The 15,888-nt window shown below is 35.4% G+C and overlaps 1 protein-coding gene and 1 pseudogene across 1 annotated transcript; one reads left to right on the top strand and one right to left on the bottom strand.

Annotated features, from left to right (window-relative positions):
- Positions 1-946: 946 nt before the first annotated feature.
- On the bottom strand, positions 947-15,286 carry LOC120121870 (upstream activation factor subunit UAF30-like). Its single transcript, XM_039141163.1, has 4 exons — positions 14,945-15,286; positions 13,337-13,484; positions 7,269-7,271; positions 947-956 (listed from the first exon to the last, which is right to left on the bottom strand). Exons 1-2 carry the CDS (start codon positions 15,233-15,235, stop codon positions 13,365-13,367), a joined length of 411 nt encoding a protein of 136 aa, XP_038997094.1. The 5' UTR covers positions 15,236-15,286; the 3' UTR covers positions 947-956; positions 7,269-7,271; positions 13,337-13,364.
- Positions 6,988-12,347, top strand: LOC120121871 (annotated as a pseudogene).
- Positions 15,287-15,888: the final 602 nt, after the last annotated feature.

Genomic DNA, 15,888 nt, shown 5'->3' with positions numbered 1-15,888 from the left:
ACCATTTTAAGGCTGGTCCTGTCAAGCTATCTTGAAAGTAGTGAATTAACAATTTCTCGTTTTTCACATGTCCTGCCATTCTGTGACAAAACATAGTAATGTGGGATGAAGGGCATGTGGTACCCTCATATCTCTCAAATTCAAGAACTTTGAATTTGATTGGGAGGATTAGGTCTGGAACCAAACTCAACTCACTAGCGTCAAACCCATAGAATGACTCAGTTATTTCTACGGATTTCATTCATTCTTCTAAGCTCCTGATATGTCTGGTCAATTCTTCATTTACTTTTTCTTTCTCATTCAGCTCATTCAAATCTGGGATTAGTTGCTCAATATTAAAATCCCCTATTTTCACATCTGATATAAGTGGATTTTTGCTTGAAGATGCAGGATCCACTTGTTGATTTTCATGTGGTTTGGCCTCTTGAAGTGCTGATGTGCGGGCATGAATTTGTATAGGTATAGTACCAAAGTGATAAATTGGTTCTGGTGGGAAACCTAGAGGATACATAGGTTCTTGGTCGAAATATACAGGATTTTCATGAATTTTTCCAATGATAGCCTACTTTTTGAGCATGTCTTCTATTTTCTGCATCATGTTGTCTTGTGAGTTTGCAATACTGGCTTCAATTTTCTCTAGCTTCATTCTCATATATGCTTGTTCTTTGTTATGTTGTTCCTCAATACGTTGTATTTTATCCTCCATAATTTTCTTAGTAGCTTGTCTAGTACCGTAGTGATGTTGTATTTCTCGTTTGGCCAGAATAACTGCAATTGAAAATTCTTTTGATATTATTTTTTCAAATTTTAATTATTGAATGTTATCTTAATAAAAATTATACATAAATAAAATAATGCAATGAATAATGAATGTATGAAAAATGCATGTATGCAAAAGGTATTGATCCCAAAAAGTTAACTGTCATAGAACAACTTCCATCGGCATACAAAAGTTTCTTTATAATAGTTCATAACTACAGATAAGGCGTAGCTTTCCTATTAAGCTCTATAATTTCTTTCATCAGTCATGACATCTTCTTTCCGAACATAGAAACTGGATCAACGTGGTGCTCAATTATTTTTACTTCAACAGCTAGCTCCCCAACATATCTGGCAACTTCGCTCATTTGTACCATGGCCTCGAATACCATATTGCTTCTTTCTTCACTTCTTTCTATATAGAAATCAGTTAATTTTTGCCATTGTTCATTAGTTCCCTCGAGAGTCTGCTCTAACTCAAAGATTCTGACTTGACAACTGTACAGAGTTTTTTCAAGATCTCTAATGCGTCTTTGCAGTAAAGCACTCTCCTCATTACTTTCTTTAAGATCACTAGGTCCTAGACGAACATTTTCTTGAAATAATGACTCTTCAAGTTGCAAAATGTAAGCATTAAACTCTGAGCTTTTGTTTCTAGATTGATCCAGACCTTCTTCAAGTTTTGTTCGTGCTTCTTGCGTTCTTTGACTAAGCTTCTGGATTTGAACATTCTTGTTTCTGCATCGTTGCATCCAAGTGCAAGCCACTTCTTGCTCTACCTCAAGTCTGGTGTTGAAATTCTTCCTTTTCCAGCTCCTATTTTTCTTTTTCAACATCAAACTCTTCAATATTTTGGCCCCTGGCTTCAAGTTCGGCAATCAGATTGTTCATTTCATATTCAAATCCCTTAAACATGGTATTCTTCTCACCTTCAAATTTATCAAGCATGTCGTTCTCCATCTCTTCTAATTCTTTAGCTCGATCCCTTTCTCTCTGTATTTCATTCATGATCTCATGGCTTTCAGCTTTGTGCTTTATAATTCGCTCCCTTCTATCGACCTCAAAATCCTCCATTTTTTGCTTTCGTTTCTCAAGGCTTTTGAGTAGACGTATATTCTTTCCTTTCAAATCTTCAACTCGACTTTTCTCGATGTTCAATTCTTTGGCCATCTGTACTGTTGATCGGCTCGGTCCTGATGCTTTCCGGGATTTGTATAGCTCATGGTAATTCTTCTTTAACGTTCTGAATTCACCATCAACTCTTTCTTTGTTTTCCCTTAGCATTGCACATTGTGCTGAATGAAAGTCAACGTCAACACCCAACATAGCTTTATCTCGTCTCATTTGCTCTAATTCTTTCGACCAATCTTCTCTTTCTCTTCAAACTCAGCTCTTAGGATTTCAATTTTTGATGGAACCACCTTAATGCGATCTTCCATAGAGATATCCTCATTTTGGTCTGGTAGAGGAATATTTTCATTTTTCCTGATAGATCTCCATTCCTCATAATCGGGAGTTAACATTTCTTTTGCTACTTTAGCTCGAATACAAAAAAGTTGTTTTCCAAGCTGTAAAGGCCTCCATGATATTTCTTTTATAATTTTAGCTGTGGAATGCGAACTCAGGCGAATGTAATCCAGCAGTGACAGGAACAAATTGACGACCTTCATACTGCCTTATGACTAGAAGTGGTGCATATCCAATTCCTCCCCACAATCCGAGCAACATCACCCAGTTGTAATCACCACATTTGTAAAAGAATTCCCTTTGTATTTGCCACGAGGCTCGCCAAACAATGTCATCGCTTTGCAGATTTCGAAAGGCATTAATCCACATATCTTTCGTAATTTCTTTCGGTCATTCTTGCTCCAAAAATTCTTTCAATGGTGAGTAGTCCGTATTAAAGCGCCGATATAAAACCTTTTCTGTCCTCCAAAAATGGCTACGGATCCAGACATATAACAATTGGGCACATCCTGAGAATCGTCCACCTCCTAGCTTTCTACAAGCGTTTAACGATCTGAAAGTCTCTGCTAGAATTGCAGAAGCGAATTAACCCTTTTTGGTAGCTTCTCAAACAAATCTACTACTGCAGCTTCAATATATCCCAATACTTTCGAGAAAATGACCATACCATACATACCCAGAGCAAAGAGATCGAATCGTACTTTATCATCTGGATGACTCTGAATAAGTTCTTTAATGTTGGTCCAAGCAATGCCTTCGCTTTCGCCCTTTTGTTTTGTACGGGATACCACCCATTCCTCTCGTACTCCGGCAATCTTTGCTAATTTAACTCGAAATGGTTGAGTTTTAATTGACTTTGAATAAATTCGATTCTCCAAAGCCCCTTCTATATGTAGCAAAGTTGTGTACTCTTCAATATTAGGAACCAAGTCCTCATTATTGAAAGTGAAGCAATTGTACCCTGGATTCCAGAATTGAATTAGGGCTCGAAGTAAGTCATCATAAACTTCGACATAGAGCAAATATGGGATGTCCCCGTAAGTCTGATAAAACTGCAACTTTTTGTTTGAGTCCTAACTCTCCCAAATGCTTCGCAAATCTTGCATATCATTTCTTTTTAGAGAAAATGGAGCATAACTGGCTAACTCAGATACATAGTCATCTTGCAGACTATCTCCCCCTTCTCTTTGTAAGTCCTCAGCCCACTGTCTTACTTCTGAGTTTAGAACTATTTGATTTGAACACTTTTTATCCATGGATGAAGGTTTTCCAATGAGACGATTAACACGAGGATCAATGCCTTTTATCCTGTATGATGTTATGCAAACAGAAGAAATAAATAACACACAAAAAGAAATGAATTAGTATACATAATAAAGGAAAAAATTAATTTAATAATAATGTCTACCTAAATATCTTTATTTAAACATGCTTTCTTCATACTTTAAATAATTTAAATTCACATGCAATTTATTTAGTAAGAAAATAAATAAATAAATAAATTAAAATGAAAAGTTAGAATTCATTTCTCCTGTGTGTACACCTATTTTGGACAAAATTTTGTCATGGCTTCAAATCGGAAGAGTTTCTAGGGTTTATTATATACAGGGTTTCAGATCTAAGAATAAAGGTACCCGAATTGTCCTTGTTAGTGCCCCCTTGGGCTGCTAACCCTCAATCCTAGTCCATCACAGACTAAACTGGATCGAGTTCAATTCGAGAGGATACACTTCTCTATGCCTGACACGGAGAATAAATTCTCACGAAGACGTAGAGCATATAAACCCCGAAAGTTACTTGCTAGGTCTGACACGGAGAATAAATTCTCACGAAGATGTCGCTTTCACTCCCACTTAAAAGGGACAAGCTTGATTAAAAAGCTTATGTTATGCAATGCATGTGTTGTGTGTGAGGAGAAATGTTCATACCTCTGACAAAAAAATAAATAATGAAATTTACTACTTGAAAAATAAAGCATTAATAATATAAATATTATGAAAATAATAAGTAATAAAAATTTTGAAAGAAAAGAATTAAAAATATGAATTTTTAATTGATAGAGACAATCTATAATTGATTTTAAAGTTTGACCGTCCCCAGTGGAGTCGTCAAGTTGTCGTAACCGGTTTTCGCCTGGGCACGAATTTTTTTACTTGGTGGGAAAATAATGTGGATAAAAAATAATTTTGATTTAATAAATGTTTTGGGAGTCGCCATCGGCCTTTTGGGTTAGGTAGGTCTAATACCTAAAAATTATCTTTTAAAAGAGTTTTTAAGAAAACATCAGCTAAAATATGAACTGATCTGCGTTTATAACCAAAAATTCATTCTTTTTATTAATCAAAAGGGATTAGTGGTCGGTTACGTTTGGGGAAGGATTAGCACCCCCACAACGCCCAAAATTGGTACTTATTAATTATAAATTGTCTCTATTATTGGAAATTTAAAAATTCAAAAATATATTTAATTCATAATCTATTATTTCAAAGTTATAATTATATAAAAAATATATTTATATATAAAATATAAAAAAAATATTTATTTATTTATTTAGAAATATCAGAAAAGGACTTCTAGGTGCCTTAAGACAACTCTTTTCTTTGATATTAAAAAATAAATAATAATTAAAACATTTTTCTAAAAATAATATATAATTTAAAAAATATGATATTTATTTATTTAAAAATATTAGAAAATGGACATCCAGTTATTTTAAGACTGCCCTTTCTTAATATTGAAAAATAAATAAATATTAAAACATGATTAAAATAATTTATATTAAAAATAAAATAATAATAATTAATATTTAAATTAAAATTAAAATATAACTAAATAATGACTAAAATAAATAAAAATAAAACTATAATGTTAAAATATAAAAAGTAATAAAACTTGTAGTTAAAATAAATGAAGATATTAAAATTAATGACTAAATTAAAATATATTAAAATTAAATACCCTAATTTGTAATATTATGAAATATAATAACTAATAGTGTAATTTAACCTTAATTATTTATTCAGGGCTAAAATATAATTAATTAAAATTATAGGGGACTAAAATGAGTATTTACCCTAATATATATAAACACTGGAAAGGACTAAAACATAATAAAATAATATTGGAAGACAAAATTAAAATATCCAGAAAAATAATTCTGGTGACTAAATTGAAAAGGTTACAAACTGGGATGACTGCGCGTATGGTTTGGCCATGCACGAAATTATAGATATACCCCTCCCAAAACGACGTCGTTTGGGAAGGGGTATAAATACCCTGAAATGGCCGGCCCTTCGGGCCATTATCTCATTTTCTTCTTTCTCTCTTCTCTCTCTAATTGAGAGAGAATTATAAATGCTCTGACCTCTCTCTTCAATTCCTTCATCGGAGGGAATTGAAGTTCGGCCGACAGCCACGCTCCAACGCCGACCACAACCGCCGACCACCGTTATCGGTGGTCGAAAAATTCTAAAATCTCTCAAAACATAGATCGGGACGACCTAAAATCGAATCTGACCCCCTTTTCCCACAAAGCATCTCCTATTTACATAGATCTACAAAAAATACCTTCGGTATTTTGCTTCTACGGCGGCCTATGAACTCCGGTGGTGTCGCAGCTTCTTCGGTAAGGCTTATCTCAATTTTTGTTTCGATCTTTTGATGGTTTGGTTGCTGTGTTCTCTGGCTTGCCTCTTCTCTCCTTTGTAGGGGACTCGGTCGATGGTTTTATAACCATCACCGGAGCTTATCTTGGACCGTGTAAAAGAGTGGTAGTTTGGTGAGTCACCGGACTTGTGGTGACTCACCGAGGAATGGCGACGCGTGTGCGGCTGGAGTAGCTCTTCTGGAAGCTTTCGACGGGACGTGGCAGCGGCGAAGCAACGTGAATATTGTGGAAGCAACAGCGGCGGCCACGTGTTCCCTAGGGTATCATAACCCTAGGATTTCTTGCTGGAGCGTCTAGGGACCGTTGGATCATGCCAGATCCAACGGTTGATGATGAGGCAGCTAGGGCACAGAGATGATAGAAAACCCTAAATGGGTTTAAGGTTTATTACTATTGGACCGGTCTGGGTTGGTCTCTTATAATTGGGCCGGTCCAGTTTTGGGTCTGTAATAATAACTTAATTAATAATAATAATAAATAATAATAATAATATAATAGTAAAAATAAAATAATATTAATAATAATATAATAATATTATTATTTATAATAAAAAAAATGTATATAAAAAAATTAGTATCTTCAATAAGTGTTTAAAGTTTTTTCCATTACATTTTTAGGTGTCTACCATTAAATAAATTCGTTAAGTGGCATATGTCAGTTAACAATTTTTTTAATAAAATATTATTTAAAAATATTTTTAAAAAAATAGATGTAACACGTGTTACTTGACGTTTTTTTAACAGTAAACACTGAAAAATATAAGAGAAAAAACTTTAAATATTTATCTTTAATAAAAAAATCTTTAGACAATAAAATTTAATTTTAGGTATAGTTTAATCACTATTAAGTGATTAGTTAATAATATCACAGTTCCCGGGGGTAAAAAAACAGAAGCTCAATCAGTCTCCAATGATGAAAAAAAGGTTTATTCTGACTAAAAGGAAAGGATTATCAAAAATTTTCAATATATGTCTATTAAAGATCAAACTTTAAAGAAATTTGTAATTATAAACTCATTGAAACTAAAAAAGAAAAGTAGTACTAATAATCAACTAACCTACCATATGAAAACCCAAATCCAAGTGCCCGGCTGAATCTGGTCCTTTTGCCTTCCTTTCTCTTTCTTCCAAGTTTTAATCTCCCCTCTGAGAACCCAGAGAATCTGTGTGGGTTTCACTGCCGTTGGAGTAAATCCTGAATCCTTCAGAGACCCTTTATGGGTTCTTTTCCATTACCTTCAAAATTGTATAAATTCATGTTTTTTTCCAAGTTCTCAGTTCCATTGACAAAGACGAATTTCTTTTAGAGGCAATGTAGAAGACAGAGTAGATTGCTTTTGCAGTGTAGATGATGGTGGCTGCATTTCCTCATCCACCTACTCCTTCGCAGTCCCCTGTTGAAGAACCAAATACCCATCAAGAAGAAACCTCAACCTCAACAATAAAAAGGCCTCCTTTCAAAGATAATGGCTTTAATGTCACGAGAAAACCCAGAGGTAGACAAGTTTCTTCGAGGTATATGTCTCCTTCTCCTTCCACTTCTTCTTCTTCTTGTTCAGCAGCAGCAGCAACAACAATGGCAGCCAAAACGAACGCAAGATTTGCTTCACCACTTATATCTCGTTCCACTAATGCGAGATACCCTTCTCCGCTTGTTTCTCGTTCAACAAATGCTACTTCCACTTCGACAGCGACTTCAACTATGTTGCCTTCGGTTCCTAAACGGTCTCAATCTGTGGACCGGAGGCGGTCCGGGGGTCAAGTGTCACATGGAAACAGTGGTGATGCCACGGAATTGTCAGCTACTTCCAAGATGTTGATTACTTCTACGAGAAGTTTGTCGGTTTCGTTTCAAGGTGAGGTCTTTTCACTTCCGATTAGCAGGACAGAGGCTCAAGTTGGTCCTTGTTTGATTAGGAAAGCAACGCCTGAAAGGCGTAGAGCCACTCAAGTGAGAGATCATGGGATAACTCAAAGCCAGTGGATCAGCTCCGGTGGCCTGGGAGAACCCGGCAACTGAATCCGGGTTTGGGTTCGAATCCGTTGTATACAAACTTAGATTCTAGTGGTGAAAGGAGAATGGTTGGATCTGGTGCAATGCTGGCCAAAACATTGCAACAATCAATTGTGCTTGATGACAGTATTAGGAGGGCTTCTTTAGATGGTGCTAGTAGGTTGAGTTTGGATTTGGGAAGTGCTGCAGAGTTGCTAGAAGAGCCTAACAAGCAAAATCCAGATTCTAATTCCATAAACGAGGCTTCTTGTGTCTCTTGTGATCTCACTGCTTCTGACACCGATAGTTTGTCTTCTGGAAGCACTAATTCTGGCAAGCATTACAACGGAGGAAGTGGGATTTCGAAAGGGAGGATCCGTCCCCGTAATATTGCAGTGTCTGCAAAGCTTTGGCACGAAACTAATTGTTGGTTGAGGCGGTTACACGATCCGGGTTCGCCTTTATCTACAAGCCCTGGCTCTAGAATTGGTGCTTCAGCTAAGTCCAGCCAGTCGAAAAGTTTTTCTAGTAGTGATGGTTCCGTGTTGTCTCCGCGGACAATGGCTTCTCCTATTAGAAGAGGTACAAGGCCTGCTTCTCCTAATAAGCTTTGGACATATTCAGCTTCTTCTCCATTGAGGGGGCTAAGTCCTGCTCGTGTGAGAAATGCTGTTGGCATTCAGATGATTGGTAGTACTTCCGTTAAGTCCCCTTCGATTCTTAGCTTTTCTGCTGATATTTGGAGAGGAAAGATGGGGGAGGATCAGATTGTTGATGCACACATGTTGAAGCTTCTTTATAATCGATATTTGCAATGGAGATTTGCAAATGCAAAGGCAGATGCTACTTTCATGGTGCAGAAACTGAGTGCAGAGGTATGTTAAATAGGTCCTCTCTGTCTCGATTGTTTTCAGTATGATCAATATACATGTCTACTTGATTTTTGTTTGTGATATTTGGCGAATCCTCCAATTTAGTTCATGCTAATAGTTTCCAGTCAAACTGAAAGCTGGCTTCTAATGCTATTTGCAACTTACATTTGGCTCGATTATAGTGAACATCATGTATTCTTGTCAAATATGGCATTATAAAACTTATGTATGTGCTATTTTGCTGAATTTATATACTAAGAAGGTTCCATTTTTTTTATGTGAGTGTTTTTTGTCTATTTTACGTTCTAAGAGATAAGATTTAGAGACGTAAGGATCTTGAGGCTATTTATTTTCTCGTTTTGAATGGTTAAATGCTAGAAATGATCAACGATTTGCTGCTAACTAAAAATATAGGTAGTACACGAGGCAGCTTTGGCTTAATACTTATCAACACAGAATGATGTAAAATCACTGAAAGATGTAATACCAAATGAATGTTCATGAGCCTCTTTTTCCCTCTACTACGATTGTATGAGAGTACTTATAAGTAGCTTTATTTGCTTAAACTTGAGTAGAATTTTGCTCAAACTTGTGTATCTTGCTTGTCATAACTATGAATTGTAAAGAGCTTTTCACGCTCTCTTTCTGCCGGCTGTTATAAAATTTGCACAATGGAAGGTTTAGTGGACTTAGTGGGAAAAGGTGGAGATTATTGATAGTCTACAGAATTATTAAACCATAGATTTGAGTCAGCATTTGTCATCAACTGCCCCTTGATACTCTTATTCTATTATCAACTTGAGAGAAGCAAATGATACCAACTATACATCAGTTGAAAGGGCCTACTAAAAAATTAGAATACTGGTAGAATTAGAAAGATTGCTTGGATTCTAATAACCTTTAATATGTAAGCACTTCTCCGGTAATTGAGAATTATTGTTAGGAAAGTTGGCCTACTGGGGTTTTCTGTATGATAAACAGGAATAGTTCAGTTTTGTTTATTGATAATAGTGATTTGAGTTAACATGATGAGGTGTAATAAGTCTGGTATGTAAATCTCTAATGTTCCTGCTTGTATACCAGAAAAATCTGTGGAGTGCATGGCTAACAACTTCAGAATTGCGGCATTCTGTTACCCTTAAGAGAACCAAGCTGCTTTTGCTGAGGCAAAAATTGAAATTGACTTCCATCCTGAACGGACAAGTAAGATTCAAAGCTTCACATTTTTAAAGTATCGAATCGAATCCCTGTTGACCTTTCCTTAGGCACAACCACCTCAGCTATCTTATTATGTTTTTACCTTCATATTATTGTGTTGTACTTGTAATTCATGTCTGTGGATATGCTTTCATACCTGAGAACAAAATTGCTTCGGTGTTAATTGACTTCCATATATATGAAAATGAAAAAGGCAACATTTTTAGGAATACTGTTTATTATAACGAGATTATCAAAAGCAGGACTTGGGTGTTGTAATGAGCAATTTATTAGTTTTTAGCAATGGTCCAAGGGAGCTTCCTGGCCTTTCCAGTCACGTCACACCGTGAGTAGTTACTGAATTTTAGTTCTAATTAAGACAACTAAAAGATTGAATAAAGGAAAGTTGGATTATTTTTTCTTGTATGTAGTAGTGAATGGTTCAGTTGTAAGATTATGTTGGAATTTCATTCACTTTTGTAATCAGAGGAGACATAGAATCAATCAAATAAGAAATTAAGGGAAGTCGGGAAGAGAAAAAAATTCTATTTTATTTTCAACCTCAGAAGGAAAATAGCTGTTTCCTTCAGTTTGGTGTTGTCCATTCTCAACTGAATGCGTCTCTTAGAACAGTTCTATTCCTTTTTGTTCTCAATATGCTATATGCTGGCTTCTGTAGCATGAGTTTTCTTTTCCTCATGACTAAAATTTCATTATAATTGGTGAGTGTAGATAGGTTTTTTAGAAGCATGGGGACTCCATGACAGAGACCTCTCTACTTCTTTGCTAGGAGCAACTGAAGCTTTAAAGGCCAGTGTTCTTCGCCTTCCGGTTGTTGGAAAAACAATAGTAAGTTTCTTCCTATCTCTGTTTTCCCAGCTTTTCAATATCCCATCTATTAACAATTCAGCTCATGACTATCAGTGTGGTTTAAAATATCACTTTTTTTTCTCTTCCCTTTCACCGTGTTTTCTCACAATAGACAGATATCCAAAATCTGAAGGATGCTGTCAGCTCTGCGGATGATGTGATGCAAGCAATGGCATCCTCAATATACTTGCTATCATCAAAGGTGAATTTCATTAACTAAATCTTGTAGGCATTGGTGTTACAAAAACAAATCATTAAATTCTTGAGCTATGTTCTTGTTGTTGCCTATTAGTTCATTCTTGATTTACTAGTTTTCTTTGATACTTATAGTTATCTGATTGTGCCAAATGTAATTTGTAAAGGCTTGACCACAGCTTTATAACAAAGCTTAAGATGTTTAGGCTTTGATTGATAGAGTTGATAAAAAAATGGAAAGGTTCAAAATTGGGAGCAAAAACATGTGAATATTTATGTGTACACACACTTTCCATACATTCTTGATAGAGAAAATGGAAAAGTGGATATGTAAATCTAATTGTTTTTTTGTTTGGTAGAGTTTAAAAGTTAGAGGAAAAAATGAAAATCATAATATTTTACCATTGTCTTTTTTTGTTTTTTAATAGTCAGGCGTGATTACAAGGTAGTATCTGTTTAGAACTTTCTTAACCTATTGACAAAGCACATACACCCTGCAGACGTAGTTGCTCGAATCCAAGACCTCTAGGGAGAACAACATGCTGATAAAAAATTATAAAATGATAGATAATCTCTTTTTTCTCCTCTTATAATCTGAATTTGGAATGATTTGTGCTTCCGGGTAAGGATAGAAGTTGGTTGTCTTTTGCGTTTTCATTAACTTGATGCTATTGAAAATGTGGTGTGACAAGAAAGTGGTTGAAGTCCTAATGAAGTCTTCATACCTCGAAAAGGGATGAAAGATAAGGAAATCATGTAGTTCGGTCAAGCCTGCTTATTTTATTTTACCCGAACTTGAATTTTTAGAGGCAAATCTACCCAGTTATCTAAATATCATTTGTCCTTTGCAGGTGGAGGAATTGAATTCATTAGTGGATGAACTTGGAACTGTGACTGGAAAGGAAAGGGTTTTGCTTGAACAATGTAAAGATTTGTTGTCAGCGTTAGCAGCCATTCAGGTTTGTATATTTTTTTGTTTTATGTTTCAAGCTATTCTCTGCATCATGTGATACAATAGCTCCTTGTTTAAGGAGGGTTCTTAAACTTCTTTTCCATAGGTTAAGGACCGTAGTTTGAGGACACATATAATACAACATCATGTACCGACAACACACGTGTAGAACTGATCCTATTTGACCAATCACCATAAACACTAACAGTACCCCCAAGCTCATGTTTTTCCGACTGGGGTGGTCGGTGGAGGCGGCACCAAACAAGACAATAGTGGATCGGATATATCTAGGTTTAGCATCTTTTATTGACAGTTTTGGAACCACTTGTCTTCTATTTATGGTCGTGCATGTAATATTTTGCATCTGAAAGGTTAGGGGAAGTTGGTTTTTCCTCTCAACTGATTTCTGTATACAAGAAATCTTTCAATGTTTTACTTTTCTAGCCATTTTAGGTAAAAGAAAGCAATGTATATGTAAATATGTTGTTCATGAGATAACCAATGTATTTCAATGCCGATATTAATTGATCATCTGAGTACGAACAGCTATGCTGGAATTTCTTTCAGCGTTTCATTGCAAGTAAGCTGACATAACAGTTACCAGGAACATGGTGAAGATTTCATGGTTAGGTAAATCATGCTCCCTTTAACTCGTATGCATGTTTTGAAGTTGCAGAGCGAGCACCAGACTCGGATGATAGCTGGCAAATGCTGTCGTGTATTAACAGATGCTCTATGCTTCGCTCCTTACACGAAGGGAATAAGATACATTAGCTTTTAATGTTACAGCAGACATGGATTTAGAAAATGATGTTATAGAAAACTCTGATCTGGGCATCTCTATTTTCTTATTTCAGGCGTCAAGATCAATTGGTGATGCTTACCCGAGTTTTAGAGATCCAATTCGGAAACCCTGTTCCTCTTAAAACACCTGTTATTACATCTGAACCCTCCATCAATATTCGAAACTTAATATTGGAACCTATTCCTGATCTTTGCATCGGTGACGGTATACGATTAAGCTGCAGTAAACATTGTTTTCCAGAACCCTTATGAAATTTGTAGTCTCATTTATATCCCTCAAAGCAAACTAAACCTATATATAGCACTTGGGTAATGGTTTTTGAAACTAGATCAATAAAAAGATAAAAGATTTAGAAGTGACCCGGACTTATATAAGCCATTTATATACAGCTTTTGTAGAATCAAAAGATCCGAGAATGATAACAATGCATACACTTTGAAGGCACTAGAAATATTGCATTAACCGTACGAAACAAAACTCTTAAGAAAGTACCTCTGAACGCAAGTAGCAGTGCTAAAAAACAGTATTAATCTAAGGCAAAAAAACATGGTTTTCTGAACCCTATTTTCTGAACCCTCTCTCTTGAATTCATCGGAGAAAGTGAGGACTAATCAACCCAGCAATTTCAAGAAATCCGATGCGATCTTTCCCTCCGAATATCTTCTTCAGCTTCTCATCACAATTTATAATCTTCTTGTTTTCAGGGTCCTAAAGAAATGTCACAAGGATCCAGGAAAGAACCAAGTCAATTACTTTATCGGTATGATTCAGAGCATGAGTACATATTCAATTTCTACAACCACAACACCGAGGACAAAGGAAAGTGAAGATCAAACCCTGATGACTACATTTCACAAGCTCTTTAATTGCATTAAAAACCAAAATTTCATGCATCACTCACAAAGTAGTCAGTTGAGATTAGCTCAATTACATATTCAAATGTCACACAAATATACGTACCCTAAACATCTCTCAATCAGAAAGATTTCTGAGACATCAGCTTCCCACAAACAATTCTTAGTAGTAGTAGTAGTCAGCAGCATTTCATAAATCCGAACAATATAAAAGAAATTGCATAACTTTAACTAGTCATTATGATGAATGTCACTAGGATGATCGCTCGATGGAGTCGAGTTAAGTCAAAAAATTTCGAGTTATTCGAGTTAACAGTCTTATATTACAACTCGAAGTTGACTTGAAATTTTTTCGAATTGAGTCGAATTTAAAAATTCGAGTCGAGCCGCATTTTCGAGTTTCTATTTAAATTTGATTGTAAAAATTTATAATATTATGATATTATTTTATTCCAATTTAAGTGGTTTTCTATAAATATATACAATACATATATATTTCTTCATATTTTCTTTTTCATATGTGATATACATATATTATACATAGTTGAGGGACTCGACGCAAACTTGAAAATCAATCTACTAATTACCAAAAAATTCGAGTTATTATTCGAGTTGTATTTTACAACACGATTTGAGCTTCAATTTTTTTGAGTCGAGTCAAGTTTATAAAATTACAAATCGAAGTTAATTCAAGTCAAGTTTTCTCGAGTTGAGTCAACTCGAAAAAATCGGTTTTTTGAGTCGAGCTTTTCTTACCCCTAAATGTCACAGGGGTAGGCAACAGGTCGAGGCATTAAATTCTAGGATTCAAAGCTTCCCTTTGATAAATATCCCAAACATAAAGCCTACTAACCAGAAATGATACTCTTAGACAAAGGAAACCAACTTAAGCTAAGTCATGACACAAAAAGCCCACATTGCACAGTAATCAAAGAAATTGCACATAGTTATCTTCGTTAAACTTCACTTGCATAAACTCATCTAGAAAAACCAAGTTTCAAATTCCTAAATGTTCAAGGCAGATAGATAAAACATTGAAATGCAAGCAAGAACCCAATAGAACTACCCTAATTTCAAACCAATATATGAATAAAACAGAATTCATAAACAGAAAAATTTTATTCAGGATATTGTAAACAAACATACTCAACAATTGGAAAATTATATATTCAAAGCAACTAGAAATAACAGAGACAATGGACCTTAAGATTATATATATTCACACTCACGACAATCAAACACAAAATCCATTTTAGGATATAATAAATGTTTTAAAGAGGAGGAGAAAAAGTGAAAATAATAAAGAAAATGGACCTGGAGATTGTGCTCTTTAATGTAAGCCCAAATCAGCTTAAGAGCTTGAGTTCGAGAAATTTCGGGAACTCCGACGACAGCCTGCATCTCAGGCGTAACACTACGCGGCTTCGTGATGCCGCGTGGCGTACGGGTTCCGGTGGCAGCCTTTGAAGCGGTGGCTAGAGTCACAGTTCGTACCATGCGCACATTAGTGGGAAGGGGGAGACGCGTAGAGGAGGGGGATTTGGGAGAGAAGGAGAGGGTTTGGGGCGAAACAAAAGTGGAAAGAAAAGCCGAAGAGGCAGCCATTGTTTTTTCCCTCTTTGATTGTTTGGACGAAGAAGGTGAAGGCAAGAGGGCTTTGCGTTATCCTCTTGTTTTTGAATTTTAAGGGTTTGTACATATTTATAGCAAGGACAAAAGTTTTTCGGTGTTAATTTATTCAGAAATACCTATGTTTAATCAAAATTATGATGAGCCCAAACTCCATGTAAATGGCCGGCATCATTGTTCATATAACTCCCCCCCTTCCAACCCAACCCAACACACAAAAAATTATCCCGCTAACTTGAAAATAGATGATACTAATAACGTAATTATATTGAGGCTTAAACGTTAAAAAGGTGTCTAATGTATGTCTTTTTTTAGTTTGATGTCTTTTAATTTGGTGTTTAATATTTTATTTCGTAATTCACTTTAGGTTAGGTTGTAACATACTGTTAATTTATGCGTTAAATATCACTTCACATTTGTTTAATATTAAAAAAATAATTTTTTTAATTAAAATAATAATTAATTAATCAATGAAAATTGAAAAAATTAAAAACATGTTGCCTCCACCCACCTCCTCCTCTGACTCCCTTCTTCTTCCACCACCATCTCTATCTTCCTCTTCACTCTCTTCTCCCTACTTCCCTTGTTACATCAAAACGAATTTCTAATAACCAAACAAGAAAAACAAA

Source organism: Hibiscus syriacus, unplaced genomic scaffold (genome assembly GCF_006381635.1).
Source record: "Hibiscus syriacus cultivar Baekdansim isolate YM2019G1 unplaced genomic scaffold, ASM638163v2 tig00110383_pilon, whole genome shotgun sequence".
NCBI lineage: Eukaryota > Viridiplantae > Streptophyta > Magnoliopsida > Malvales > Malvaceae > Hibiscus > Hibiscus syriacus.
The sequence above is the reverse complement of the archived record's forward strand: the minus strand, read 5'-3'. Positions and strand labels throughout refer to the sequence as shown.